The sequence below is a fragment of the Spermophilus citellus genome (genome assembly GCF_964194105.1).
Source record: "Spermophilus citellus genome assembly, chromosome: 7".
Lineage (NCBI taxonomy): Eukaryota > Metazoa > Chordata > Mammalia > Rodentia > Sciuridae > Spermophilus > Spermophilus citellus.
Window position 1 is genome coordinate 108520284 of NC_138188.1, and position 27167 is coordinate 108547450.

At 40.2% G+C, this 27167-nt stretch overlaps 1 protein-coding gene across 6 annotated transcripts in view; it reads left to right on the forward strand.

Moving 5' to 3' along the window:
• The window catches only part of KALRN (kalirin RhoGEF kinase), a 662170-nt gene that overhangs the window by 297301 nt on the left and 337702 nt on the right, over positions 1–27167 (forward strand). For all 6 annotated transcript variants that reach the window (XM_081301760.1, XM_081301761.1, XM_081301757.1 and 3 more), the window contains exon 10: positions 9578–9700. In XM_081301760.1, the coding sequence (XP_081157886.1) occupies positions 9578–9700 (123 nt within the window). The remainder of the gene's footprint in view (positions 1–9577; positions 9701–27167) is intronic.

The following is a 27167-nucleotide window of genomic DNA, read 5'->3' on the forward strand; positions in this document are numbered from 1 at the left end:
CATGTGAAAACTTAGAACTTTTCTTATGTCAATTCTTGCTTGCCAAAGAGTGTCTGAAAGGGATTTGAGAGTAATTTAAAAAAAAAAACTCCAAATAGTCTTTCACCAACTGTAGTGACTATAGCTCCTTAATCATTCTAAACTAAGTTGGTCATTGTGCAATCCAACTGACAGCTTTGGATAATACACAATGAGCACTGTGGGTTGCTCTTAGAATGATTAGTGGTTAAGAAAAAAAAAGTGACCAGAATAATAATGGGTGCAGAAACTTTCTCTTCCCATAAGAAGGAAGAATGAAAATATCTAAGAAACCAAGGCTCAGGGCCATCTTCTGTACCCAATCAGATCAGAGAATGCACACATGGGGGAACCATCTTCAAAGTTTGAAACATAATGGTTAATTGGGAGTTGGATTCAAACATCAGAGGGAAGACTGGTTCCAGGCCTGAGATTCCGTTACTTAGATTAAATGTGTCTATAAAATTCATGTTGTTCAAAGCTCAGGATTCCTCATGTGTGTAAATAAATGTGATCAAACATCTAATACCATCACTTGGTTTTTCTTATTTTATACATATGAGACAGGTAGCAGTCCCCCTGCCTTTTTTTTAAAATACTGGGGGTTGAACCCAGCAACTATTTACCACTGTGCTACAACCCCAGTCTTTTTTTATTTTTTATTTTGAAAGAGGGTTTTGCTAAGTTGCTGAGGGCCTAAGTTACTGGAGCTGGCCTTGTCCTTAAAGTCCTGCCTGAGCCTCCCAAATTGCTGGGATTACAGGTGTGTGCCACTGTGCACTGCTGGTTCCCATTTTTCTGATGAAGAAATTGAGGTTTAGGAAAGATTAAATAAACTTCCAGGGTCACACAGATAGTGGCAGGTCAGGGAGTCAAACCCAAGTCCACCTAACATCAAAGTCCATGCTTGTTAGCCTCCCAGGAACTGTGCTGGGTGATGGGAAAAGAGAATCACCCTGACCTTGAGAGATTTATAATTTTATGCTGGAATATCACTGATCAAAGGGCCCTGATAGATTAATTGGCCCCAAAGGATGAGATTTGCACAACAACCTACAGCTACTGACAGCCTGAGATTAATCCTCAGACTACCTGAGCTATAAGACAGTCAGACTCCAATACTCCTTTCCAGATGTCCCATCATTTAAAAATTACAGCTGTTTATCTGTAGCACAAATTACCCTAAAACAGTTACTACCCATTCTCATTTATTTTTCAGTTACAATCACATTAACTCAGCCTTGCCAATGCTGATCTTTGTGGCCTATATCTTGAAGGATATTCATTTGCTGTGGTAGTAATCAGAAACTTTAAAGTTCTCAGCTTCATTTTGTGGTGGTGGTTGTTTTTCTAATTAGTTATACACAATGGCAGAATTCATTTTGATTCATTGTACACAAACGGAGCACAACTTTTCATTTCTCTGGTTGTACACCATGTAGAGTCACACCGACCGTGCAATCATCAATGTACTTAAGATAATGATGTCCAACTTATTCTGCCATCTTTCAGCTTAGTTTTTTGATGGCAATCCTCTGATCATTTGGACAATTTCAAGTAGATAATAGATGCTTTTTTGTGGCAGAGTAAAAGCCCAGAAAGATGGCAGGGAGGAGGCTTAGAGGAATCTGGGAGGGAGGAAGAGATGGAAGCTCCTGCTCCACAGTTGGAGTGAGGTACATGTCCCCCCCCCCCTTTCCCTTTGGTGTCACCATCTTTGGACCATCTTCTATCCCTCTTCTCTAGGAGGAGGTAGAACTGAGAGCTCTGGGCTCTGCTCCTCTCTGTGTGCTCCCAGCCTTTACAGGTAGGGAGTGAGCTAGAGGCTCCTCACTGGCCTGCTCAGACCCTTCCTGTCTGAGGACTTCATGGACTACTAGTCCCTCTTCTCCTGATAACTCCAGAGCGCACCCTGCTGGCTGTGCCTTGCCCTACTTCATGCCTGCTTCATGCCCCTTTCCTACCCCAGCCTTCTTCCTTGGTATTCTTGTTGGTATTTACTTTGTTTTTCTTAATGCAAACACTATCCTGACAGAAAGTGTTTTTTCTATGGTGAACATCTACCAAGAAAGGACCTGAGCACCTCCTTCCAGCAGATACGGGAGGCTGGTGAGGCCTGGGACGCAGTGAGAGGAGGAAGTCGCCCCAGGAGTTACCGAGCCTCAGGTCTTCCTCTCCACAATAAATTTTTAACATCCTTAATGTCCTTAGTCATTTTTTAAATTTATTATGTTAATGCATGACTAATTGGTCACCATCCAGAATCGCCTCTTTCTGATAACCCCTGTGCTTATCATGTCCTTGACCTCAACCTGCTAATTCTGGAAATATGAATACAAGGCTAAAGGATAAACACAAAAAGCTATGGAAGGATTCTGAGCAGAGAAAAAAACATGATCAGGGTGAAGTATGAGGTAATCTGGGTTGGAGTAGAGAGAGACTAGGAGCCACAGTCATAGTGTGTCATAGAATAGGCATGGATCTGAGAGCATTTATTTAAAAATAGATAAAAACTGCTGTCCATTTTGTTATAGGAAATAGGAGGTGTCAAGTGTGAATATGGATTTGTATTTCTCTAGTGTGGTCCTTGGACTTCTGGCATTAAAGTCATCTAACAGAGTGGAGGTCTTGTCAAACCCACAGATCATGAGGCCCTATGCCACACATTCTGTTTCAGAATCTGAGGGTGAGTGGCATCTATATTTTAGAGCCCCAGATGAGATTCCAAAGTTCAGAACCTCTGATAAATGTTGCAAGCCTTAGTGATGAGAGGCATGCTATACCATAGACTGGCATCACGTCCCGAGGCTGAGGAGAGTCTCTCAGGGAGATACCGGTTACCCCAGCCTCAGTTTTGTTGAGAAAAGACAGGTGCAGGATGGCTGGGTATTTGCAGGGCCAGGGGTTGGGGGTGGCTGAGACTTAGGGTCCTCGGATTCTCAGCTGGCTTCTACCCAGCTTTGAGTCTGTCAGGAGAAAGGACTGCAACTCTCAGGGGAAGGAGAGTCTATATACCTGCTAATGAGTTTTAGCTCAGTTTTCTCAGAAAAGTGATGGCTTTTCCTGCCATAGTAAGACATTTATTTTGATCATACTTGTTCCAAAGAGGGAACAGAAAATGACTTACTGGTAATTGGGCATTCCAAGTGGCACTAGCATGTGCTCGAGTCAAAGCCCGACTGGATGTTGGGTGGCACTTACTGTTCCCTCTGGAACTAACGCTCAGTGTGCTGTGCAAGGAGACAGAAATAATGAATTGAGGGACTCTCCTGGGTGCTCTTACACATCGTGTGTACTTGAGCCTTTAACAACAAAATGTGTTACAGATGCCTGATGGCATATAAACACTCCTTCATTGGCCTCAGAATGTCGGCTTTCCAAACTAGTGGGGTGGGGAGCTGGGGCATCAGGAAATAGGGAAAAGGAGGAGTTTTTTTTTCATGTACATAAAGCATCAAATTCCTTGTTTTTCTTACTGTGGATCAAATTATGACAAATTTAATAGCATATTTTGAATAAGATGCTTTATCAGAGAAAGCCAAATGAGAGAATGAGAGGATTAGGATTCTGATTCCACATTTGTTCACAAAATGTCTTCATTTCCTTTCATGGATTTGACCTTTATTACACAGGAAGCTCCAAAATCAGATTTAAAATATATAGTTATCAATGAACCTTTTTAAATTTATTTGTTTATATGCAATGCTAAGAATCAAACCCAGTGCCTCACACATGCTAGGCAAGTGCTCTACCACTGAGCCACATCCGTAGCCTGCCCAAAATGAGATTTTTAAGTTTTCTTACTTATCCAGCAAACACTGTTTGAGAACACAGCAGTGAACCAAACAAAAGCCTCTCTATCCATATAGAACCTTACACTTGGAGGTAGAAATTAAACAACACCCAAAACAAATATGCATTTGCCCATCATCTCATGATAGCCAGTGATGTGTGAGTGGGGAACCAAATGAACACACAATGGGGATGGGTTTAAAAAGAGGGTCCAGGCCCATGGAGCAGGACCTACAAATCCCTCAAGACAAGAATGGTCTCCCATTAATTCAGTCACATTCATGGCCACTGTTCAGAGATGATCAATAATTCTCTTCTAAAAGATTTTTTCCCTTCTCCTTGACAACTAGAAAGAACTGTCTCCTGCCCTGAAAAATATTCCAACTTGATTGTATGCTGGTTGAAATAAACATAATTAGATGAGAAAGAAAGGGGGTGATTAAGAAATTATGGATAATGGTTTTTATATTGGCTCCCAAATTTGGTTTGAGATGTGAGTGTCTTTCTTAGAAAAGGCTTTCTGGGAAAGGACCAGTTTCTAGTTGGAGCAAGAGAAAAGAAGTAGAGCTTTACAGGTTGCCTGCTGTAATGTTGAGTCTTGGTTGACCTGTGCTATTATTCCCAGTCACTGGGCAAAATTAGTCATCTTCAGAATGGGGCAGCATAGCTTCTCCCAAGAGGAGTAGAGCAGGAGTCTCAGTCACACAGGCATATGACAATTTATAGTCATGAACATTCACTGTTTATTTCCCAAGTATGAGGTACAGGCAGGATGCTGCATAGTGGGTGATGGGAGGATTCAGTATGAAAATTCCATCTTCCTTTTGTTCCCCTGGAACTCCGTGCCAGGTGGGAAAGTGAGGGCCAGAGGGTGTGGAGGTGCACGAAGACACAGCTTTGAAGTAAGGGGTGCTGAGATAGAGTTGCAATGGAAATGGGAAGCAGGCTAATGTTCAGCCCAAAAACATATGCCAGAGGGATCCACCTGAGTTCAGTTCAGCTGAACATGTACAAAGCAACAACTCTTGTGCAGTGCTATGCCATGTCCTGGGATTATAAGGAGGTTGGAGTTCAGCATGAGAAGACAGGCCTGTGGGCCATAATCGTTTGAACAGAATTAAAATAAAGCAACAGCCACCCAGCCTGGATGGTTACTAAAGAATAGAGGATTTCCACAGGCAGGGATTCCGAGAAGGAGCTTAAAAGGTGACTAGGAGGCAGGCTGGGGAGTGGGTATAGGGAGAAAAGGGATATAGACATTCAAGGGAAGGGGACAGTGAGATGAGAACCAGCCTCTAAGGTGTTGAGGGGTGAGGCAGGAGCTCCCTGGAGATGGGGTGAAGAGTGAGTGGACTTCAGTGTCAGGTTAATGGGCTGCTCAAAAACTATGCCACAGTGAAAAGCCCCTTTAATAATGTATAGGTTGATTCCACTTAAGTTTGGGGTTGTGTTTTTAAAATGGATTTTTTTATTAGTAGTATCCAGCTAAATTAACAATATGTAATTTATTTTAAGCCTTAACATGTAAATTACTTCTCCACTATCACCACACTAAATTACCAAATCCTAGCATTCTTTCCCCAAACCTGTCTGCCCATAGTCACTGACTTTGGCCTTGTATGAGCTACCATCAACTCTAACCAGAATTTCTGTGGTCACCTCCTGTTTTCCTGTGTCTACTCTTGCTTCCCTCCAATTGATGTTCCATAAATCTTGCTAACATAGAACAAGATTTTTAAAATGCAGATCAGGTGATACCTCTCTTCTTGCAACTTTTTGGTGGTTCTCAGAATGAATACTTAAATCTCCTATTCAGCACAACAGGACTTTCTACAGCCTGGTTTCATCTTCTCTGGGTATATTTCTTACTTATTCCCTACCCAAGCCATGTTGGACTTTTTAATGTCTAACTTAATTTAAGTCCCACTCTCAGATCTCAACCAAACCTTACTTCTTCAGAGAGGTGTTTCTTGACCACCCCAGCTAGGATCCAATTGTTGGCATTTTACACCTTTGCAATTAATGAGGAGTTGTGTGATTTAGTGACCAGTACTTATTACCTCCATAGCCTGAGTTCCTGGAGGCTAGACCATGCTTGCCTATATACTACAGCACCCACTATTTCTTATCTGTTCAAAGTCATTGACAGATATGAATAACTATCATTCTGTACCAACATGACTATTACTGGTCATTGAGTATCTTAAATATAATCTTATATTTAAGAGAAAGGAGGAGTACCTAGATGGATGATCATACTGCAGAAGCAACTAGATTTTGGCTAGAAAGTCAATTTATTCTTCATCCAGTAGTGCTCAGATTCTGGGGCTTGGCTTGCATTAACTAGACTCACCAAAACTGGTAGATATCTAGAATTCTAATGCTGCGAATTAATTTTTGGTGTGTAATATAATTGTCAGGTATGCTAGTTTCTGCTCAGAGTCACATTTCTCTGCTGTGCAGAATCTACCTACAAAGCTGGGCTGTGTTTCCGTGGTTAGAGAACATGAAACCAGAGTCAAGAGAGTTTATGGTCTGAATGTGCGCATCGAGCAGTGAGAGCTCTATATGATCTGGCTGGAAACAAAACATTCAAAAATCAGTATTTTTAAAAAGACCTCAAATAATATGCTTATCCATCCTTGGGTACTTTCTCTGTCTTTATGTATTACTAAAGTAATTTTGTTCACTTCCTAAATCATTTGCTTTTTTATTTGTTAGGCTGGTTTTCAAGCAGCCCCTGAATCTTTATCCAGGTTGTACATATTTTCCCCACAGCTTCAGTTCTACCAGCAGAAGTTGCACTAAGAGGTGACAATAAAAGATCACAGAACCAAGTTATGTTTAAATGGAGGAAAAGCCTTTCAGGTATGAAATACATAGGATTTTAAGTGGTAAAGGCATAGCTAATTAAGTAAACTAAACGCCACTAACTAAAAATGAATTGATATTTTAAAGAAAGCCATGCCACTTAGAAAGGAAACAAATTACCTAAAAAACAAAAAGGTTTAAAAGTTGTGCACTCCAGGGAGTGCAAAAAGGAGCTGTGTATGCACTAGTAGATGAAACATATGCCTCTTCAATCAGTGTGCTGTAGAATAACCAATTTTCTTAAAACTAGAGATATAAAAATGAAATAAGATAAATTTATGAAAATATTGGGAGATAAGGTCATACTTATCTAAATTTAAAAAAATGTGATATGAAAAATCTGTTGTAAATTCCAAAAGCACTCATGAAAGGTTACAAGATAACTCTTTTATATATGAAAAAATATTTCTCAAACCTCAATTCATTATCAAAAGGGGCTAATAAAAGTTTAAATATGCATCAAAACTCTGTAACTTAACCTATGATACAATATCTGGGGAACTTTATGCCGAGAAATATTTATCATTGACCTTGTATGCCAAAGCTTTTAATTCCCTTTATGAGACAATATCATGAGATGTAATTGTGGCAGGCCAAGTAAAAATATACTCTCTTGACTTTTTTTTTTGGTTGAAATTTCACCACAAATAATTCTAAAGAAATGTAGGTTTTTCTAAGAAACACTCAAGATTTCCTTTCCATTCTGCTTACAGTGTGTGCAAAAGGTGAAATACCAGCATTATCACAATTACTTTTTACAGATGGGCATCTAGAATATTATTTTAAAAAATACATTGCCAGAATGTTATATAAAGTGTTTACAATATTCATACCTAATGTTTAGATAAACAGCCATTTTGGATAATAGTGGATAATTGTCTGACCTTTCATCTTTGTTACATGAATGCTTGTTAAACCTCATTTTTTACATTTACATAGATCTGTCTCTGAACTGCACTATGTTGGTATGGACTTTGGGATGATGACACTAAAGACTTTGAAGACCTCCGTACTTTGCACATTTCAGACATTGATTAGCCTAAATGCCAGAGTAAGCGAAGTCAAAGGCTGGATTCTGTAGAGCCTGAACTCCCATACCTGTAGGCCATGGAACGATTTGGTCCACCTCTGCTTGCCACAGGGCAGTCTGTGTAAGAAACAGGAATCAATGGAAGCATCCTTTTTAACAGACACAGTTCATCTAAATCACTTCCCAAAAAGTCCTTCTAAACTCTGAGAAGTCCATTACATCATTAATCAAATGTTTAGTTAATGGCCAGCAGGAGCAGAATGGGCTCGGTTGAGTGTTGGCAGAATCCTGGCAGGTGTGTCTATACTATAATTCTGCTTTACTGAGTGCCCAGCTCTTCAGAGACCAGAAATGAACTTCTTTCCTTCCCCCTGGGATGCACACATTTTTTGTGAAGCCATCTGTGATAATGCAAAGAGAGTGTTAAGACCTTTTTCCCTGCTGCATTTCAAGGCTTTACTCAGGGGTTTCTAAGTCCTCTCCCAAGTGCCCCTTGGGAAACGTATTTTCTCACTTTCTCATTATCCCCTCACTTGTCCTTTTACTGCCCCAGCCACGTCTGCTCCAACTTTTATATACATTAAGACTAGTATCCTTGGGCCAAATCACTAGACTTATAAATTTTTTATTTGTTATGTTTAGATATACATGATAGTAGAGTGTATTTTGACATATTATACATACATGGAGTATAATTTCCCATTCTTATGGTTGGACATGATGTGGAGTTACACTGGTCATGTATTCATATATGAACATAGGAAAGTTATGTCCTATTCATTCTACTATCTTTCCCATTCCCATCTCCCCTCCTTTCCCTTCATTCCCCTGTGTCTGATCCAATGAATTTATATTCTTTGCTCCCCCTCCCTTATTATATGTTAGCATCCACATATCAGTGAGAACATTTGGCCTTTGATTCTTTGGGATTGGCTTATTTTACTTGGCATGATAGTCTCCAGTTCCATCTATTTATTGGCAAATGCCATAATTTCATTCTTCTTTATGGCTGATTAATATTCCATTATGTGTATGTACCACATTTTCCTTATCCGTTCATCTGTTGTGGAGCACCTCGGTTGCATAGCTTGGCTATTGAAATCACTTGATTTTTAAGACTGGAAGAACATGGCGTCTCCAGTACTTACTATAAGAATCATAGATATTAAAGGCCTTAGAATACAAAGACCTTAACTTATTTGGTTGGTTGGTTGGAGCTGATTGGAAGAGAGGTAGAAAGAAGCCAGAGAAGGCTTCTGTGCTAGGGATCAGCAATCTTGAGCTGACTTCTATAGACTTTACTTCCAAGATTAGGGGCCCAGGGAGCGTGATGAAACAGAGTCTCCATGACTGGTCATCACTGCTATGAGCATTTTTGTGGTGGAATGAAAACAAGTTGTGAGGGTCAAGCCAGTGCCTAACCTGCCATTACCTAATTTCCTGCCAATTTGTCTGACTTTACATGGCCGGAGTAGAGGCAATGGAGGTTTAAACTGTGCCTGACGGTCTTTGTAGCTTATTTAAAGCATAGTTTAGCATGTGCAAGGCCCTGCGTTCACTCTTTAGACCAAAACCAAATAGAAAATAAAACAAATAAAATGATGGGTTAATTAAGGCTTAGAAAGCTGAAAGAATGAGGGAAGTCTATTCTGGAGATCAAGGAGTTGAATTTAGTTAAAGGTAGGACATTATATCACCAATGACTGCTGAAATCCCTTGTGTTCATAGTGGGCTAAACATTTCTACCAGACTGCTCTTGCTGAAGCTGAGGGATGGGGAATAGGTAGGACTGAAACAGTTGCACGTATTGTTATATTTATTTCCTTTTTCTGGGAATCATTGTTTCTGTTTTTCTTCTCTGGCCAGGTGTTGGACTGGATTGAAAACCATGGTGAGGCCTTTCTCAGCAAACACACTGGGGTTGGGAAGTCCCTGCATCGAGCTCGAGCCCTGCAGAAGAGACACGATGACTTTGAAGAAGTGGCTCAGGTGAGATGTTTGTGTGTGTGATGAGAGCATGTTGGTTTGATAGCCTGTGGCTACTAAGCCTGATGCAATGAGGACTTTGTGTTCTCGTAGCTCACTAGGTTAGTGGTAAAGAGACCCCCAAGTTTATGGTCTTCAAAGAAAATTTTCCTGCCAGCATCATCTAAAAATGCCTTGTCTACAAGATGGTGTTGGCAGGCAGGTAACATTATTAGAACCATCATCAATCTAGGGCTACTGCTGTTAACTGTCACTGCCAGTGAGTCTGAGCTAAAAGTCACCCTGGCTCTGCTTGCAAAGATGTGTACCTTCCAGGACTCTGAGGAAGAATTGCTGGCCACTGGGCAGAATGTGCCCAGACATTATGTCTTGGGATCACTTCACAAAATTTAGTCTGTAATTCATATAGCATTCAGTCTTTTATCTGAGCTGTGCAGGTGACCCCAAAAGAGCAGTTTTCTAACTTGTGCAAAGATATGGTATAAGAGGACCCAATCATTTGTCTAATGCTAGAATAACAAAACAGGTTTTCTTTTCAGAGTCTCCACCTCAGATATTTTATTGTAGATGTAAAGAATGCCTTTATTTTATTTATTTTTATGTGGTGCTAAGGATGGAATCCAGTGTCTCACACTTGCTAGGCAAGTGCTCTGCCACTGAGCTATAGCCCCCAGGCCTATCTTTACTCTTTATTTCTCTGTTGGGGGATTTCCAAATGGATCCTGAAAAATTTTCATCTTCAAGATGAAATATGCTGTCTGCTTGTTTTGTCAGGTGGGGTTAATTGTAGTAGAAAATAAAACTCTTTAAGTGTTGGGATAGCGAGGGCAGCTGTATGGGATTGAGGAGTGGGTGCTGCTGAAGCTAGGAGGTGACAAAGCTGTGTTTTGCCACATCATGGCTTTATCCAGGACTGGCTGTGATCCCACCAGGGGGTAGCCATCAGTGTGGGTGCCACTCTTTGTTGTGCAAAGTCCCAGCCCTTATCCAGGGAGGCTGCCAGTCCCAGACAGACGTACGCTGTGGGCTCAAAAAGAGAGGACCTATGAAGAAACAAAGGAGAACAGAGAAGCTGTGAAGAATTACTGCAACTCCAGGGGAGCTACGAGAATATGCTAAAAAGAGAGAGGCCCTACAGGAGCCAGAAACCCGTCTGCAATGACCTTAACTCGGGGGTTGTGGGTGTTTTGCCACCTGGGGAGATAGGCCCCATATGGAATCCTGTGCATTGTTGGTGGGAATGGAAAATGGTGCAGTCCCTGGAGAAAACAATATAAAGGTTCCTCAAAAATTAAAAGTAGAATTACCATAAGACCATCAATTACACTTGGTATATTCCCAAAAGGAATTAAATCAGGGGCTCATCCATGTTCACAGCTGCATTTTTAAAATTTGTTCTAATTAGTTATACATGACAGTAGGATATGTTTTGACACATTGTACATAAATGGAGTATAACTTCTCATTCTTCTGGTTTTATATGATGTGTATTATACTGGTTATGGAGTCATATATGCACATAGAGTAATAATGTCCAATTAATTCTATTATCCTTCCTACCTCCTTTCCCCCTCCCCTCCTTTTACTCCCCTCTGCCTAATCCCAAGTACCTCTATTCTTCCCTAGCCTCCCATCCCTTATTGTGAATTAGCATCCACATATCAGAAAAAACATTTGACCTTTGATTTTTGGGGATTGACTTATTTTGCCTAGCATAATATTCTCGAGTTCCACCCATTCACCTATAAATGCCATAATTTCATTCTTCTTTAAGACTCAGTAATATTCCATTGTGTATATATACCACATTGTCTTTATCCATTCATCTGTTGAAGATCATCTAGGTTGGTTCCATAGTTTGGCTATTGTGAATTGAGCTTCATAGCAGCATTTTACACAATAGCCAAAAGGTGGAAGCAATGCAAATGTCCAATGGTGGTTGTGGGTAAATAAAATGTGGCATATCCATACAACATAGTATCATTCAGCCTTAAAGTGTAAGGAAATTCTGATACACGGTGTAGTGTGGATGAACTTTGAGGACATTATGCTAAATGAAATAATCCAGTCACAAAAGGACAGACGTTGTATGATTCCACTTATATCTCAGGTTCCTATCTGCTGAGAGTTGGGCTTATGGTACTAGGGATAGTCTGTGGAGTAGAATCATCCCAGAGCTTGGGTGCTCCTGCCTCTGGGCTGCCTTGTGGTTTAACCTTTTCTTAAGAAGGATAACCCCAAGCCACCTGTACTCCTGACCTGGTAAAGGCCTTCCAGTTCTCTTGGCAATGCCAGTCTTGGGAAAAGAACTGTGAGGGGCCTGTCATTTCTGTGTGTTGTTAAAACCAAACAAGTCTGTGGCCACTCCAGTTTCCTTTTTCCTGACTCCTCCTCTACCTTCTCATTGACGTTTGATATTCCTTTCATAAGGGCCAATACCTTTCATTTTGTGGCAAAGATACATTAACTTAAAATCATACTAAAGAAATAAGGAAACAACGGACACATTTTTGAGAGGTATAGTTTCATTATACCAACCCTGAATGATAGTTCCAGCTTGTTTTATAGAAGACAACCCTGAGGCTCAGAAAGTTCTTCAATGTGGCTCCATCATTCAGCTTGTCCGTGGCTCTTCTGGGATTATCCGGGTCTGTTGGATCCCAGAGTCATCTTCTTACCCTTATGCTATGCTGTCCCATTTTATTGATGTGTTGGAACTGGGTATAAAATTCATTTCTGAAGGCTCTGTTTGCATGTGGGACGTGCAGGACAAAGAGCAAGAATGGCAAGAGCGGGGCTGCTGCTGTACCATCCTGTTTGACGTTCATTACAACCGTTCTGTTTATCCTGCTAACGAGTAGTCCATTGATATCATCCCACCTCCCCGCCTCTGGGTCCAGAATGCTTTTTGAGGGAGAAAAGAGTTTTAACTTTCAAGAATCCCATGCTTTTAGGAGGATTGTGTCTTCTGGAAGGGAAGACAGTGTGGACTGAAAAGGGAGAATGGAAGTGGGGTACTGAGGTCATCGCATTGCCCTGTGAATGGGCCAGCAGACGTAGAGCCTGTGATCCAGAAATTTATCAACCCTGTTTTGTTCTTTAATTTTCACTCTGGGGAGAGTGACCAAGAGTTGTTGGTCTACATGAGGAATCCATTGATGGCAGTTTGGTGTCGGTAGCAATCTGGCTGACACCTACTTGGTTCTGTATGACCTGATTACCATGTAGTGGGAATGGGACTGATCTGGCAGGAAAGGGCTCTTTTTTTTTCTTACTTGCTTCACATGCTCTCAGTTAGGTGAGGGTCATGGGATCAGTGGTGGAGGACCATGATAAAAAGCCAGAGTATGGAAACTCTTGTTTCTTCTTTAAGATTGCTGTTCCTGGAATGTGGCAAGGAAGGACACTGCACATGTGGAATAGGAGGCTGGAGGCTTGCTGTGAGCAGGACTTTAGACGGTTGCAATTCTGTCATCCTGAGGCTGATATTTAGAGGAGGTTCTAAGTACCCATTCTTAGTATTCAGGTTCAAATAAATGTCTTAAATCAGCGCAAGAAGAGAGCCACCACATCTGCTAGAGCTCCTACAAGTTTCCCCTTCTGCAGGGAAATCAAGCCACCAAGCAGAGGAAATCGTTGTCCCAGAGAAGAGATTGAGGGGCCATAAAGCCCCTGGACAAATGCATCTCCACTCTAAGATAATGGGGCTACCTGTGATTGGCCTCTCTGAGGTGAAGACGTTTAAGGTAGCTATTAAAATAGACATAAATGATAAACTGTGAAGAATTAACACAGAAATCCATTATCCATCATTCATCTCTACCTTAAAATGTTAATAGCTTTCGAATACATTTTAAACATATTCTTCAAATCGTTTGAAGATGCAGTATTCAGGAGTCCTCAGTTTGTCCTGCAGGTGGCACTCTTTGAATAGGCTACACAGGCTGCCTGTCATGAAAAAGGCGCCACAGTCCTGACAGCCTTGCTGGGGAGGCAACCAAGGTGCAGGTGCTACACATTCTGGGATGGGGATGCACCAGGGGATCTGTGTGCATGGAACTTTCTTGGCTGAGTTCCTGAGTTGTCCATGCTGACATGAGACCTGGGATTTAATGGACTCCCTTCTGGTTCTGGTAAACACTTGACTCAAGTTGCCTATAAACTCAACAATTTACTCAGGCCATAAAATAAAGTAGGTATTAAAAGGCACTAATAATTTTTTTTTTTGCATGGAACATTAAGTATCATTGGGAGTATAAACAAATATAAGATGGAGTTTCTGCCTAGAATAGCCTAGTTGTCAGGGGACAGATGTGTTCATGTCTGTCCAGGGGGTGGAATAGAATGTTGGTACTGTTATGTTGTCCTGAGATATTTACTATTACTTGGGAGGAAAGTACTCAAATGCCTGTGGTTGAGATAGCATCTGTGCCTACCCCGTTAGTGGTCTGCTTTATGGCCTCATTATCTGAAATGCCAGACTTTCTGCAAGCTAAGTTAGTCAAAAATTAGCAAGCATTTACATTCAAATATATATTACCTAGAGCCTCAAAGCACCAAATCACATTTAAGCAGCTAAGCATGTTAACTAACATTAGCATAACATTTCTGAAAGAATAGACAATTTAGAGGAAGATTTAAGGAAAATCAAAAGCATAGGCATGATTAAGTAACTCATTCAATAATCTCTGATTAATTGTTTTGCCATATGACCTTGGATTTTTTTTCCAAACTTCAATAGAGCACACTACAAATTATTCATTACATGTTTGGGTTAAAAATAAAATATGTAGAAATGGAAGGAAAGCATTTTAGTGGATCTGTCAGTGACCTTGACCACCAAAGATATTCAAGGTATAATCAGGAAACCTATGACAGTACTAAAGGGCAAATAGAGTAGGTAATGCATAGATAGGGAAAGCAAGTGCCCTCAGAGTTAGACAATAGCCTTCATCAATATCCATGTCCCACCAAGTCTCATTGTTGGGTACTGTGGAAAATTTTTAAAAAGAGGTATAGTTTCTATCTTGAAGAAATTCTAATCTAATGAGAAACACATATCTGATATATTTTAATCCTCAGAGTAGTTCCAAAATAAGAGATGAGAAATAACCTTCTCCCCTTTGGACTTTTTGAGGAGAATTGCTAGTGAAAGCTAGGAAAAATGATTATTTTATCTGGAGAGCCAGTAAACATAGCTGCCAGGATGAGGTGCAGTGAACTTTGGAGTAAGTTCCATCTTGTCTTCTTGCTGGACACGATGACCATTTATAGCAGTTGTAAATGCAAGCAGAAAGAAAAGTTGAGAGAGCTTAAATAGATGTTTTTTCACACTCCAGCTTCTTAGCAAGAATAAAAGGTTCTTAGGCAGATGAAAAAAAATACTGAGAAAGCCAGGAAAATGCAGAAAAGTTAATGTCATGCAGTGGGCAAGTAGAAGGATGTGAAACAGAGCATAGATGAAGGACAATCTTGCCCTTTGAATCTTGCATGACACGTCTCCCATTGAGGTGGATTCAGAACATCCCAAAGCCCCGGCACTGGGGAGAAGTTGTTGGTATGAGCTGATGGAGAAGGGTTTTGTGACCACTCTTAGGAAGAAGAAAGAAGTCCTTTGTGTGAGTGACTTCCACCAAAGGTTTAGAAGGTCAGTTTTTGTAGCTCTGATGTGGAAAATCGGGAGGGAGATGTTATGGAGAGCCCACCACAAACCTCTTATCAAGCCCACAAATTGTCCCCCTCCTTTGCTGCTTCCTTCTGGAAACAAATGACACATTCAGAAGACATTGGGACTGCATTCATAATGAGTTTAAAGTTCTGGTAACAACTGAAAGATTTGAAAGCACAGGTGGTGTTTTTATCTCTCATCTCATGTGATACATGACTATGGAAAAGAAGGAGGGCTTTGAGAAGCCAATGGCTGCCTATGTAAAGGATGTTTTAAAGTTTTTTTGTAGATACTGGGGGTATAGTTCAGTGGTAGAACATTTACCTAGTATGTGTGAAGCCCTGGGTTAGATCCCTAGTACTGCAATGTGTGTGTGAGTGTGTATACATGATACACATATGATATATTTGTACACACATTTGAACATAAATACATATATATATATATATATATATATATATATATATATATATATATATATCATATATATCTTTTTTTTTCTAGTCTGAGCCCTAAGACAGTTGCCCTTTATTTTTTATTTTTTTGTTAAAGTAAGTGTTTTATTTATTTTTTTATTATTTTTTTTCTTTTTTTTTATTGGTTGTTCACAACATTACAAAGCTACTGACATATCATATTTCATACATTAGATTGAAGTGGGTTATGAACCCCCAATTTTACCCCAAATGCAGATTGCAGAATCACGTCGGTTACACATCCACAATTTTACATAATGCCCTATTAGTAATTGTTGTATTCTGCTACCTTTCCTATCCCCTACTATCCCCCCTCCCCTCCCCTCCCATCTACTGTAATTCATTTCTCTCCTTGTTTATTTTCCCATTCCCCTCACAACCTCTTATATGTAATTTTGTATAGCAATGAGGGTCTCCCTTCATTTCCATGCAATTTCCCTTTTCTCTCCCTTTCCCTCCCATCTCATGTCTCTGTTTAATGTTAATCTTTTCTTCCTACTCTTCCTCCCTGCTCTGTTCATAGTTGCTCTCATTAAAAAGCCCTGCTTTAGTAGAAAGGGTGAGAATATGTCAGAAATTGCACAACTTTATGAAATCTACAAACGTGTGAGTAGAAAGCAATATGGAGAAATAAAAGAGGCAAAAGGAGCGCAGAAAGCAAGTCATCATGTTATTGGAGAGGGCAATAGTCTGTTCCATTAGGTGAAGGAAATAGAAAATGCTGTTCTGATGGGATTTCAATGTTGGCTTAGGGAAAACTATGGTGGTGGTGGGAGTCTTTGCATTTCCTGGCATCTCCTGAAAAATTTGTGATATTGTAAAAAATAATCAGTTAAGCTAATGAAATCAAAGGATTTTACATGGCAGAGAGTAAATCATTGTAGAAAAGCTAAAAAAAATATAGGTTGTGTCTGAATTCCCAAGAACCTCGGCCTTCAGATGCAAGGGGTTAGACTTCATTCTTTTTTTTTTTTTTTTTTTTTTTTTTTTTTTGGTGGTGTTGGGGTTCAAACTCAGGGATTTGTGCATGCAAGGCAAGTACTCTACCAACTGAGCTATATCCCCAGCCCTAGACTTTATTCTTACAGCAGATAAGACTGTTAAAGGCTTTTGAGAGAATATATAAATTAAAATGTAACCTTTATATTAGAAAATTAAGAATTTTTTATGTATTTTGGCTATTTAGATCACATATAGACTTTTGTCCCTAATTCAGGAAAATACATTTTCAGGATGATATTGACAGAATATACTGCCGTTGTGGGAAGGTTGCCGTGATTGTGAAGTTGAAGCAGCTATATATGTTCAGTTTTTTTTTTTTTTTTTTTTAGTTGTAGTTGGACACAATACCTTTATTTTTTTTTTTATTGGATGTTCACAACTTTACAAAGCTCATGACAAATCAAATTTCATAAATTAGAATCAGTTGGGTTATGAACTCCCATTTTTTCCCAAATACAGATTGCAGAATCACATCGGTTACACATCACATTTTTACATACTGCCATAATAGTGACTGTTGTATTCTGCTACTTTTCCTATCCTCTACTATCCCCCCTCCCCTCCCCTCCCATCTTCTCTCTCTACCCCATCTACTGTAATTCATTTCCCTCCATGTTTGTTATCCCATTCCCCTCATAAACTCTTAAATGTAATTTTGTATAACAATGAGGGTCTCCCTCCATTTCCATGTGATTTCCCTTTTTTCTCTCTCTTTCCCTCCCGCCTCATGTCTCTGTTTAATGCTAATCTTTTCTTCCTGCTCATCCTCCCTGTTCTGTTCTTAGTTGCTCTCATTATATCAAGGAAGACATTTGGTATTTGTTTTTTAGGCATTGGCTAGCTTCACTAAGCATAATCTGCTCTAGTGCCATCCATTTCCCTGCAAATTCCGTGATTTTGTCATTTTTTAGTGCTGCGTAATACTCCATGGTGTATAAATGCCACTTTTTTTTATCCATTCATCTATTGAAGGGCATCTGGGTTGATTCCACAGTCTAGCAATTGTGTATTGTGCTGCTATGAACATCGATGTGGCAGTATCCCTGTAGTGTGCTCTTTTAAGGTCTTCAGGAAATAGTCCGAGTAGGGCAATAGCTGGGTCAAATGGTGGTTCCATTCCCAGCTTTCCCAGGAATCTCCATACTGCTTTCCAAATTGGCCGCACCCGTTTGCAGTCCCACCAGCAGTGTACAAGAGTACCCTTTTCCCCACATCCTCGCCAACACTTGTTGTTGTTTGACTTCATCATGGCTGCCAATCTTACTGGGGTGAGGTGGTATCTTAGGGTGGTTTTGATTTGCATTTCCTTGACTGCTAGAGATGGTGAGCATTTTTTCATGTACTTGTTGATTGATTGTATGTCCTCCTCTGAGAAGTGTCTGTTCAGGTCCTTGGCCCATTTGTTAATTGGGTTATTTGTTTTCTTATTGTCTAATTTTTTGAGTTCTTTGTATACTCTGGATATTAGGGCTCTATCTGAAGTGTGAGGAGTAAAAATTTGTTCCCAGGATGTAGGCTCCCTATTTACCTCTCTTATTGTTTCTCTTGCTGAAAAAAAACTTTTCAGTTTAAGAAAGTCCCATTTGTTGATTCTTGTTACTAACTCTTGTGCTATGGGTGTCCTATTAAGGAATTTTGAGCCCGTCCCCACAATCTGTAGATCGGAGCCAACTTTTTCTTCTATCAAACGGAGAGTCTCTGATTTGATATCTAGCTCCTTTATCCACTTTGAGTTGACTTTTGTGCATGGCGAGAGGAGGGGATTCAGTTTCATTTTGTTGCATATGGATTTCCAGTTTTCCCAACACCATTTGTTGAAGATGCTATCCTTTCTCCATTGCATGTTTTTAGCTCCTTTATCAAATATAAGATAGTTGTAGCTTTGTGGTTTAGTCTCTGTGTCCTCTATTCTGTACCATTGGTCCACCCGCCTGTTCTGGTACCAGTACCATGCTGTTTTTATTACTATTGCTCTGTAATATAGTTTGAAATCTGGTATCGCTATACCACCTGATTCACACTTCCTGCTTAGAATTGTTTTTGCTATTCTGGGTCTTTTATTTTTCCATATGAATTTCATGATTGCTTTATCTATTTCTACAAGAAATGCCATTGGGATTTTGATTGGCATTGCATTGAACCTATAGAGAACTTTTGGTAATATCGCCATTTTGATGATGTTAGTTCTGCCTATCCATGAACAGGGTATATTTTTCCATCTTCTAAGCTCCTCTTCAATTTCTTTCTTTAGGGATCTGTAGTTTTCATTGTATAGGTCTTTCACCTCTTTTGTTAGGTTGATTCCCAAGTATTTTATTTTTTTTGAGGTTATTGTGAATGGAGTGTTTTTCCTCATTTCCGTTTCAGAAGTTTTGTCACTGATATACAGAAATGCCTTTGATTTATGTGTGTTGATTTTATATCCTGCCACTTTGCTGAATTCATTTATTAGTTCTAGTAGTTTTTTTGTAGACCGTTTTGGGTCTTCTAGGTATAGAATCATGTCATCCGCAAATAGTGATAATTTAAGCTCTTCTTTTCCTATTTTTATGCCTTTAATTTCTTTCGTCTGTCTAATTGCTCTGGCCAGTGTTTCGAGAACTATATTGAATAGAAGTGGTGATAGGGGGCATCCCTGTCTTGTTCCAGATTTTAGAGGGAATGCCTTCAATTTTTCTCCATTCAGAATGATGCTAGCCTGAGGCTTAGCATAGATAGCTTTTACAATGTCGAGGTAAGTTCCTGTTATCCCTATTTTTTCTAATGTTTTGAACATAAAGGGATGCTGTACTTTGTCAAATGCTTTTTCTGCGTCTATCGAGATAATCATATGGTTCTTATCTTTAAGCCTATTGATGTGGTGGATAACATTTATTGATTTCCGTATATTGAACCATCCTTGCATCCCAGGGATGAATCCTACTTGATCATGGTGCACAATTTTTTTGATATGTCTTTGTATCCGATTTGCCAGAATTTTATTGAGGATTTTTGCATCTAGGTTCATTAGAGATATTGGTCTGTAGTTTTCTTTCTTTGAGGTGTCTTTGTCTGGTTTCGGAATCAGGGTGATGTTGGCCTCATAGAATGAATTTGGAAGAGCTCCCTCTTTTTCTATTTCCTGAAATAACTTGAAAAGTATTGGTATTAATTCTTCTTTAAAGGTTTTGTAGAACTCCGCTGTATACCCATCCGGTCCTGGGCTTTTCTTGGTTGGAAGTTTTTTGATTGCTTCTTCTATTTCATCTATTGATATTGGTCTGTTTAAGTTGTGAGTTTCCTCCTGACTCAGTCTGGGCAAATCATATGACTTAAGGAATTTATCGATGTCTTCACTTTCTTCTATCTTATTGGAATATAGGTTTTCAAAATAATTTCTAATTGTTTTCTGTATTTCTGAAGCGTCTGTTGTAATATTGCCTTTTTCATCCCGTATGTTAGTGATTTGTGTTCTCTCTCTTCTTCTCTTCGTTAGTATGGCTAGGGGTCTGTCGATCTTATTTATTTTTTCAAAGAACCAACTTTTTGTTTTGTTAATTTTTTCAATAGTTTCTTTTGTTTCAATTTCATTGATTTCTGCTCTGATTTTGATTAGTTCTTGCCTTCTGCTACATTTGCTATTGTTTTGCTCTTCCTTTTCTAGGGCTTTAAGATGAAGTGTGAGCTCATTTATTTGTTGGTTTTTCCTTTTTTTGAGGAATGACCTCCAGGCAATGAATTTCCCTCTTAAAACTGCTTTCATTGTGTCCCATAGATTCCGATATGTTGTGTCTGTATTTTCATTTATCTCTAAGAATTTTTTGATTTCCTCCTTTATGTCTTCTGTAACCCATTGATCATTCAGTAACGTATTGTTCATTGTCCATGTGATGTAGGATTTTTCCTTCCTTCTTTTATCATTGATTTCCAGTTTCATTCCATTATGATCTGATAAAGTGCATGGTATTATCTCAACCCCTTTATATTTACCGAGGGTTGCCCTATGGCATAATATATGATCTATTTTTGAGAAGGTTCCATGTGCTGCTGAGAAAAAAGTATATCCACTTGATGATGGTTGATATATTCTATATATGTCAGTTAAGTCTAGGTTATTGATAGTGATATTGAGGTCAATAGTTTCTTTATTCAACTTTTGTTTGGAGGATCTGTCCAATGGTGAGAGAGGTGTGTTGAAGTCACCCATGATTATTGTGTTGTGGTCTATTTGATTCTTGAACTTGAGGAGAGTTTGTTTTATGAACGTCGCAGCACCATTATTTGGTGCATAAATATTGATAATTGTTATGTCTTGTTGGTGAATGGTTCCTTTTAACAGTATATAATGTCCTTCCTTATCCCTTTTGATTAGCTTAGTCTTGAAGTCGATTTTATTCGATATGAGAATGGCCACGCCTGCTTGCTTACGAGGACCGTGTGCTTGGTATATTTTTTCCCAACCTTTTACCTTGAGTCTGTGTATGTCTTTTCCAATCAGATGAGTCTCCTGGATGCAACATATTGTTGGATTTGTTTTTTTAATCCATGTTACCAGCCTATGTCGCTTTATTGGAGAGTTTAAGCCATTAACGTTTAGAGTTACTATTGATATATGGTTTGTACTACCTGCCATGTTTGATTATTTATCTTTTTTTTTCCCCCTAATTTAGTTTATTTCTCCATGGTTAGCTTTCCCCCCTTCCTCTGTCTTTACCGAGGCACTTCCCGCTGATGGTTTTGGTTATTGTTTTCCATTTCTTCCTCGTGTAGAGTTTTGCTCAAGACGCTTTGCAATGCTGGTTTTCTGGCTACAAATTCTTTTAGCTTTTGTTTATCATGAAAGATTTTTATTTCGTTGTCGTATCTGAAGCTTAATTTTGCTGGATACAGAATTCTTGGTTGGCATCCATTGTCTTTCAGTGTTTGAAATACGTTGTTCCAGGATCTTCTCGCTTTCAGCGTCTGTGATGAAAAATCCGTTGTCAGCCTTATTGGTTTACCCCTAAATGTAATCTGTCTCTTTTCTCTTGTAGCTTTTAATATTTTCTCCTTGTTCTGTATATTGGATAGCTTCATAACAATGTGTCTTGGCGTTGGTCTACTGTGATTTTGTGTGCTCGGTGTCCTGTATGCATCTACAATTTGTATATCTGTTTCCTTTTTTATTTCTGGAAAGTTTTCTGTAATTATCTCATTCAGCAGGTTATTCATTCCCTTGGCATGAATCTCTGTGCCTTCCTCTATCCCGATGACTCGTAAGTTTGGTTTTTTTAAGTTATCCAAAATCTCTTGGATGTTTTTCTCGTGATTTTTTACCAGCCTATCTGAGTTGGCTAGACTCTTTTCAAGTTGATATATTTTGTCTTCATTATCTGACGTTCTGGCTTCTACTTGCTTCACTCTGTTAGTGATACTCTCGATTGAGTTTTTAATTTGGTTTATCGTTTCCTTCATTTCTAGAATTATTGTTTGATTTTTTTTAATAATCTCTATCTCCTGATAAAGATGTTTAACTTCTTCTTTTATCTGTTTTTGTAATTCCTTTTCAATGTGATCTTTAAGGTTCCTTTCCATCTGTCTAAGGTGTTCCTTGAGTTCTTTATATGGCCATTTTTCTGATGACTCCAGGTCCTCCTGAATATTTAGGCTGTCCTGCATTGTTTGTACTCCTTTTCTTCCTTGCTTTTTTATGCTCATGATACTTCTTATTCTGTTTGACTGCTGAGTTACTGTTTACTCTTATAAATTTATTTGATGCTTGGGAGGAGAGGTATTAGAGGGGAAGGGAAGAAGTCACTAAAGAGAGTGAGTGTAGGCAGGTGGGGTTCAAGAGAGGGGGAATAAGAAAGTTGAAAAGAAATGAATAGACAAAAGAAAAAAGTGAGGAGAAAGAGAGAAAAAACGAAAAAATAAAAATTTAAAACAAACAAAAAAAATTATAATGGTATTAAAAAATGGAAATTAAAGTTTAAAAAAATAGTAATAATAATAGAATAAAAAGAATTAAAAAAAAAATGAAACCATTGATAAGAAAGTTAAAGAACAACAACAACGTCAACTACAAAAACTGAAAATAAAAAAAAACTAATAATAATCATTAAAAAAAAAATAATAATAATAAATGCAGTCATAGAGCTCGATTAACTTCTCTTCCAGTAGGTGGAGCTATGCCCACTGGGCCAGGCTTCTCCTCTTGATAGGTGGGAACCAATCACTGTGCCTCAGCTCTTCTTCCCATACTGTGTGAGTCTCCAGTCCTGAGTGCCTAGGTCTTTCTCTTGTGGTTCCTCAATCCAGGCCCCACTCGCCTGTGATGCTTACCACATTACTGGCTACACGCCGGGTCTGCTGCTCCTGGGAGCCCTGTTTTCAAGGATGCCTGGGCACACCCTTTCTGTTTTCCTCCCTCGGACCCTACGTTTGTAGGGCTTGGGGCTGAGGACCCCCAGCGAATTTGTTTGCCCTCAGGTAGCAACTCCCCTGGTAGCTGGTGCAAGGGACCTCTGTTGTCAGCCCTGGTGGGAGCGATAACCGCGCTCTTGGGTGCCACGCTTGTTCACGACCTTAGCAGCGCCGCCGTGGCCTCCGCTGCTCCTCGGCCTGGTGCCTAGCTCCCAGGGCCCAAGCGGCTGCCGCCACGGCTCTCCAACCCCCTCCTCCAGAGCACGGGTCTCCTCGCAGGGGGGTGCCCAACGACCCCAGAGCAGGCTCTGCCCCAAGGTGCAGCAGGGAACAGGCGACCGAGGCGCTTGAGGCCGTGGTCCAGCCTTCAGAGGACAGGGCTCGGCACGCAGCCCAGTTCCAGTCTCTAGATGTGGCTGCTGGACAGTGTAGATAGGGCCATCAAGGCAGCATGCCGAAAGCAAATGGCGGCTCCCGCGGAGTGGATTTTCGGCCCGAAATCCCAGCCCAGCCAACAATTTCAGTCCACTAACTCTCCCTGTATATACAATATTCAAAAAAAAAAAAAACAAAAAACAAAAAACAAAAAAAAAAAGGGCGGGGTGTACTGAGCTTTCTTTGCCTCAGGTACTTAAGATCCACTGCTGATTACCCATTCAGCTTCTCTGCAGGGGGCAAAGTGAAAGAGGAAGCATATGGGCGCAAAGCGGCTCTGAACAGGAAAGCGTCTGGGAGCCAAGCGTCTCTTTTTCAATCTTTTTGTTTTTTTTTCTGCTGCTTGGCCGGGTGGTCCACTACAGACTAATGGTGAAAGGAGCTCTAACAAGCTGTGCAAAGTCTCGATTAAAGCCGCTACTCTGAGCACCAGTTTCAGCAGTTCAGCAACCCCCGTACGCAGCCCAGTTCGCTATTTCATAAAGGCTTGGTTAGATTCCCTTCACGTCGCCTCCTGAGCTGGGTGGGGGGGGGGGCTGTTTGCCGTGCAGGTGGGGACCCTTATCGCCGCGCCGGGCCCGGCCGCCGGGGGCCGTTTGCAGAACCGGGCAGGCGCTGGCGGCCGTTTGGCGGCGGCTGGCAGGGAGACTGAACCTCTGCACCGCGTGGCCAAGATTCACTCATCTGGGACAAACTGTCACCTCTCATAAACTTACTGATTCCCGGCAGGTCTCCTTTCCACGGAATTTTGCTAGAGGTTCCTCCGTAGGTAGATTCTAGGTGTATTAATGGGTCTTTCTGATCGCGTTACTGTGGAGATCCTGAAAATACTCCTTCCTCCCCGGCCGCCATGTTGGGTCTCTACAATCTATGTTCAGTTTTGAGTAAATAATGTATTATGGAAGGGAGGGGTGGAAGGTTTGATAGTGGAAGGCTTCCTGTGGAAGAGAGAGGAATGAAAGCTATAGTGAAGCCAATTTGAGCTTAATTCAGCTCTTAACTTCTAACCCATGGGTTGCTTTTTTATGAGCTGTGCAAAACCAGAATAAAATGTGATGTAGTGTGCTTCTTGTCGCTGGAGGTTTTCCCAGAAGAGGCAACCTTTTTCTCTTAAGGATTGAACATTCTCAAGTCTTTTCCATCTTAAAAAATAAGTAAATAAAAGCCACCAAGATCACTTCCCCTAAACCCTACTTCCTGTGTATATCCTTCCCTTCATAGCTCTAGTTCTAAAAAAAAAAAAAAAAAAAGAATTTGTTTGCCATCTTTGTTTCCTAACCCCCTAAAGTCCCTTTGATCCCTGCCATTGGGCATATTCCCCTGTGACCCATTTGGGTTAATCCTACCAAGGTCTCCAATAAGCCAATTTGTTGATAAATCTAAGGAATATTTTACAGATCTTAATTGGCCTTTTTGAAGTATTGTCAACTCAGTCTGTTGTCAACACTGTCAACTTCAGTCTCTTTAAAAGTCTTTTCTCCTGCCAGACACGATGGTACACACCTGTAATCCAGCAACTTGGGAAGCTAAAGTAGGAGGATTACAAGTTTGCAGTAGCCTCAGCAACTTAGCGAGATCCTATCTAAAAAACGGGGGGTCAGGAAGGCTGAGGATGTGGCTCAGTGGTAAGCACCCCTGGTTTCGATCTCCAGTACCAAAAGCAAAAAGGATTTTATGACATGGTGCTTTCCTATTCTGGTGTTTTTCTGGCTGGCCCTGCTTTTTGTTTCCCCTTGTCCCCAGGATTATTCCTCAGACCTTTCCTTCTCACTTTGCATGCATTCTCTGGAATGCATTTTCCTGGCCTCAACTTCTACCCCTATTCCAATGGCTCCCAAATTCATGTCTCCTCCCTGACTCACCCCCCAGCTCCATATTCATATTCCATTCACCTTCTGGACACCACCACTTTAATTTGTCAGAGGGTTCTTCATATGTCCAAAATTCATTTTATCATCTCCCTTCTACCATTTCTGGTGTGCCCTTATTCCTGTATTACCCTCCCAGAAAGGCACTGACTACCCAGTTGCTCAAGCCACAAACCTGGGAATCTTTCTTGACTCCTTGGCTCTCACCTGCCACTGAGTCCATTGCAAAGACTTATTGTTTCTGCCCCTTTAAAAAGGCACTTTCTTCCATCCCTGTTGTAAAGCCTTAGATCTGAGCCCTTCTTGATTAGGGTGATAGCCTTCTGTTTTCCTTGACTTCTGTCATGGTCTTCTTAGGTCCATCCCCACACTGCCACAAGAGTGGTTTTCCTAAGATTCATATCACATTATACTATTCCATTGACTGTGGAACCCAGAGATGATTTCCTTTTGCAATAAAATTCAAACTCTTTATTTTACAAACCCATATACCTTTATGATCTGCTGGTTTGTCTGGTTTTGCCTTTCCCCCTGTGTTTTCTCTCTCTTGTACCCTGTACTCCTACTATCCTGCGGTTTCCTGAAATGCGTCATGCTCTCAAGTCTCATTGCTGTCTCCTGATTCCTCACCCTATCACCAACCAAGCCCTTTTCATCTTTGACTCTCAAGTATCCATGTCTTCTAGGAAATCTTGAGGGGCCTCCTTGCATTGGATTAGGATCCCCTTTCTTAGACACGCACTTGCTCTGGTCACATCCCTGATGTGATAGTTATCAGTGTCTTTATCAGATTTACACTAACCTCACTTCCTGGCTGGACTGTGACCTTCTTTGGGGTGTAGGAATTCTGTCTCATTGGTCTTTTTTATTCCAGTGATTAACATGGTGAGCCAACGTGCACTTGGCACTTGAAAAATGAGGGAAAGAGTGGTAGTAGGGTTGGGGTTGTAGCTCAGTGGTAGAGCACTTGCTTAGCATGTGTGAGGCACTGAGTTTGATTCTCAACATGTGTATAAATAAATAAAGGTCCATTGACAACTAAAAAATATTTAAAATGAAAGAGTGGTATAGGGGAGAGTCTTTTGTTGAGTGGGTGATTAAGCCAGATAATCTCTGAGTATGATAAATGGGAGAGAGGTGGATTAGATAAATTTTCATCAGATCACAAGTCCCTAAACCTTACAACCTAAGAACTGAGTACCAACCTGACAGAATGAATGAGTCTGCACTGACTTCTTTGGAAGCATCTTTTGAGTCAAATTTTGAGTGAGTTACTTAAACTCTTTCATATTTTTAGTTAAAAATTATTTCTTATGAGACTCTGTAGGAAACCACTTTTGATAAGAAGAAACTGCAGTTCTTACTATGTCCATTTCTCAGCCCCAGTAAGTTTTCACTTTTTTTTTGCCCCCAAGTAGGTTAGTTTACTATCACCCCGACCCATCACACCTGAATATCAGGGGAAGGTTTTACCCTATCACTCTGGTAGCTGAAATACGGGGACATCTTTGTTTGTTTGTTTGTTTTTGAGAAGAAAAAAAGCTCATTTTGATTATAGGTGAATAAGATTGGCCGTTTTTAGTTTCATTTTTTAATTGTTCTTTTTAGTTATACATGACTGTAGAATGTATTTTGACATA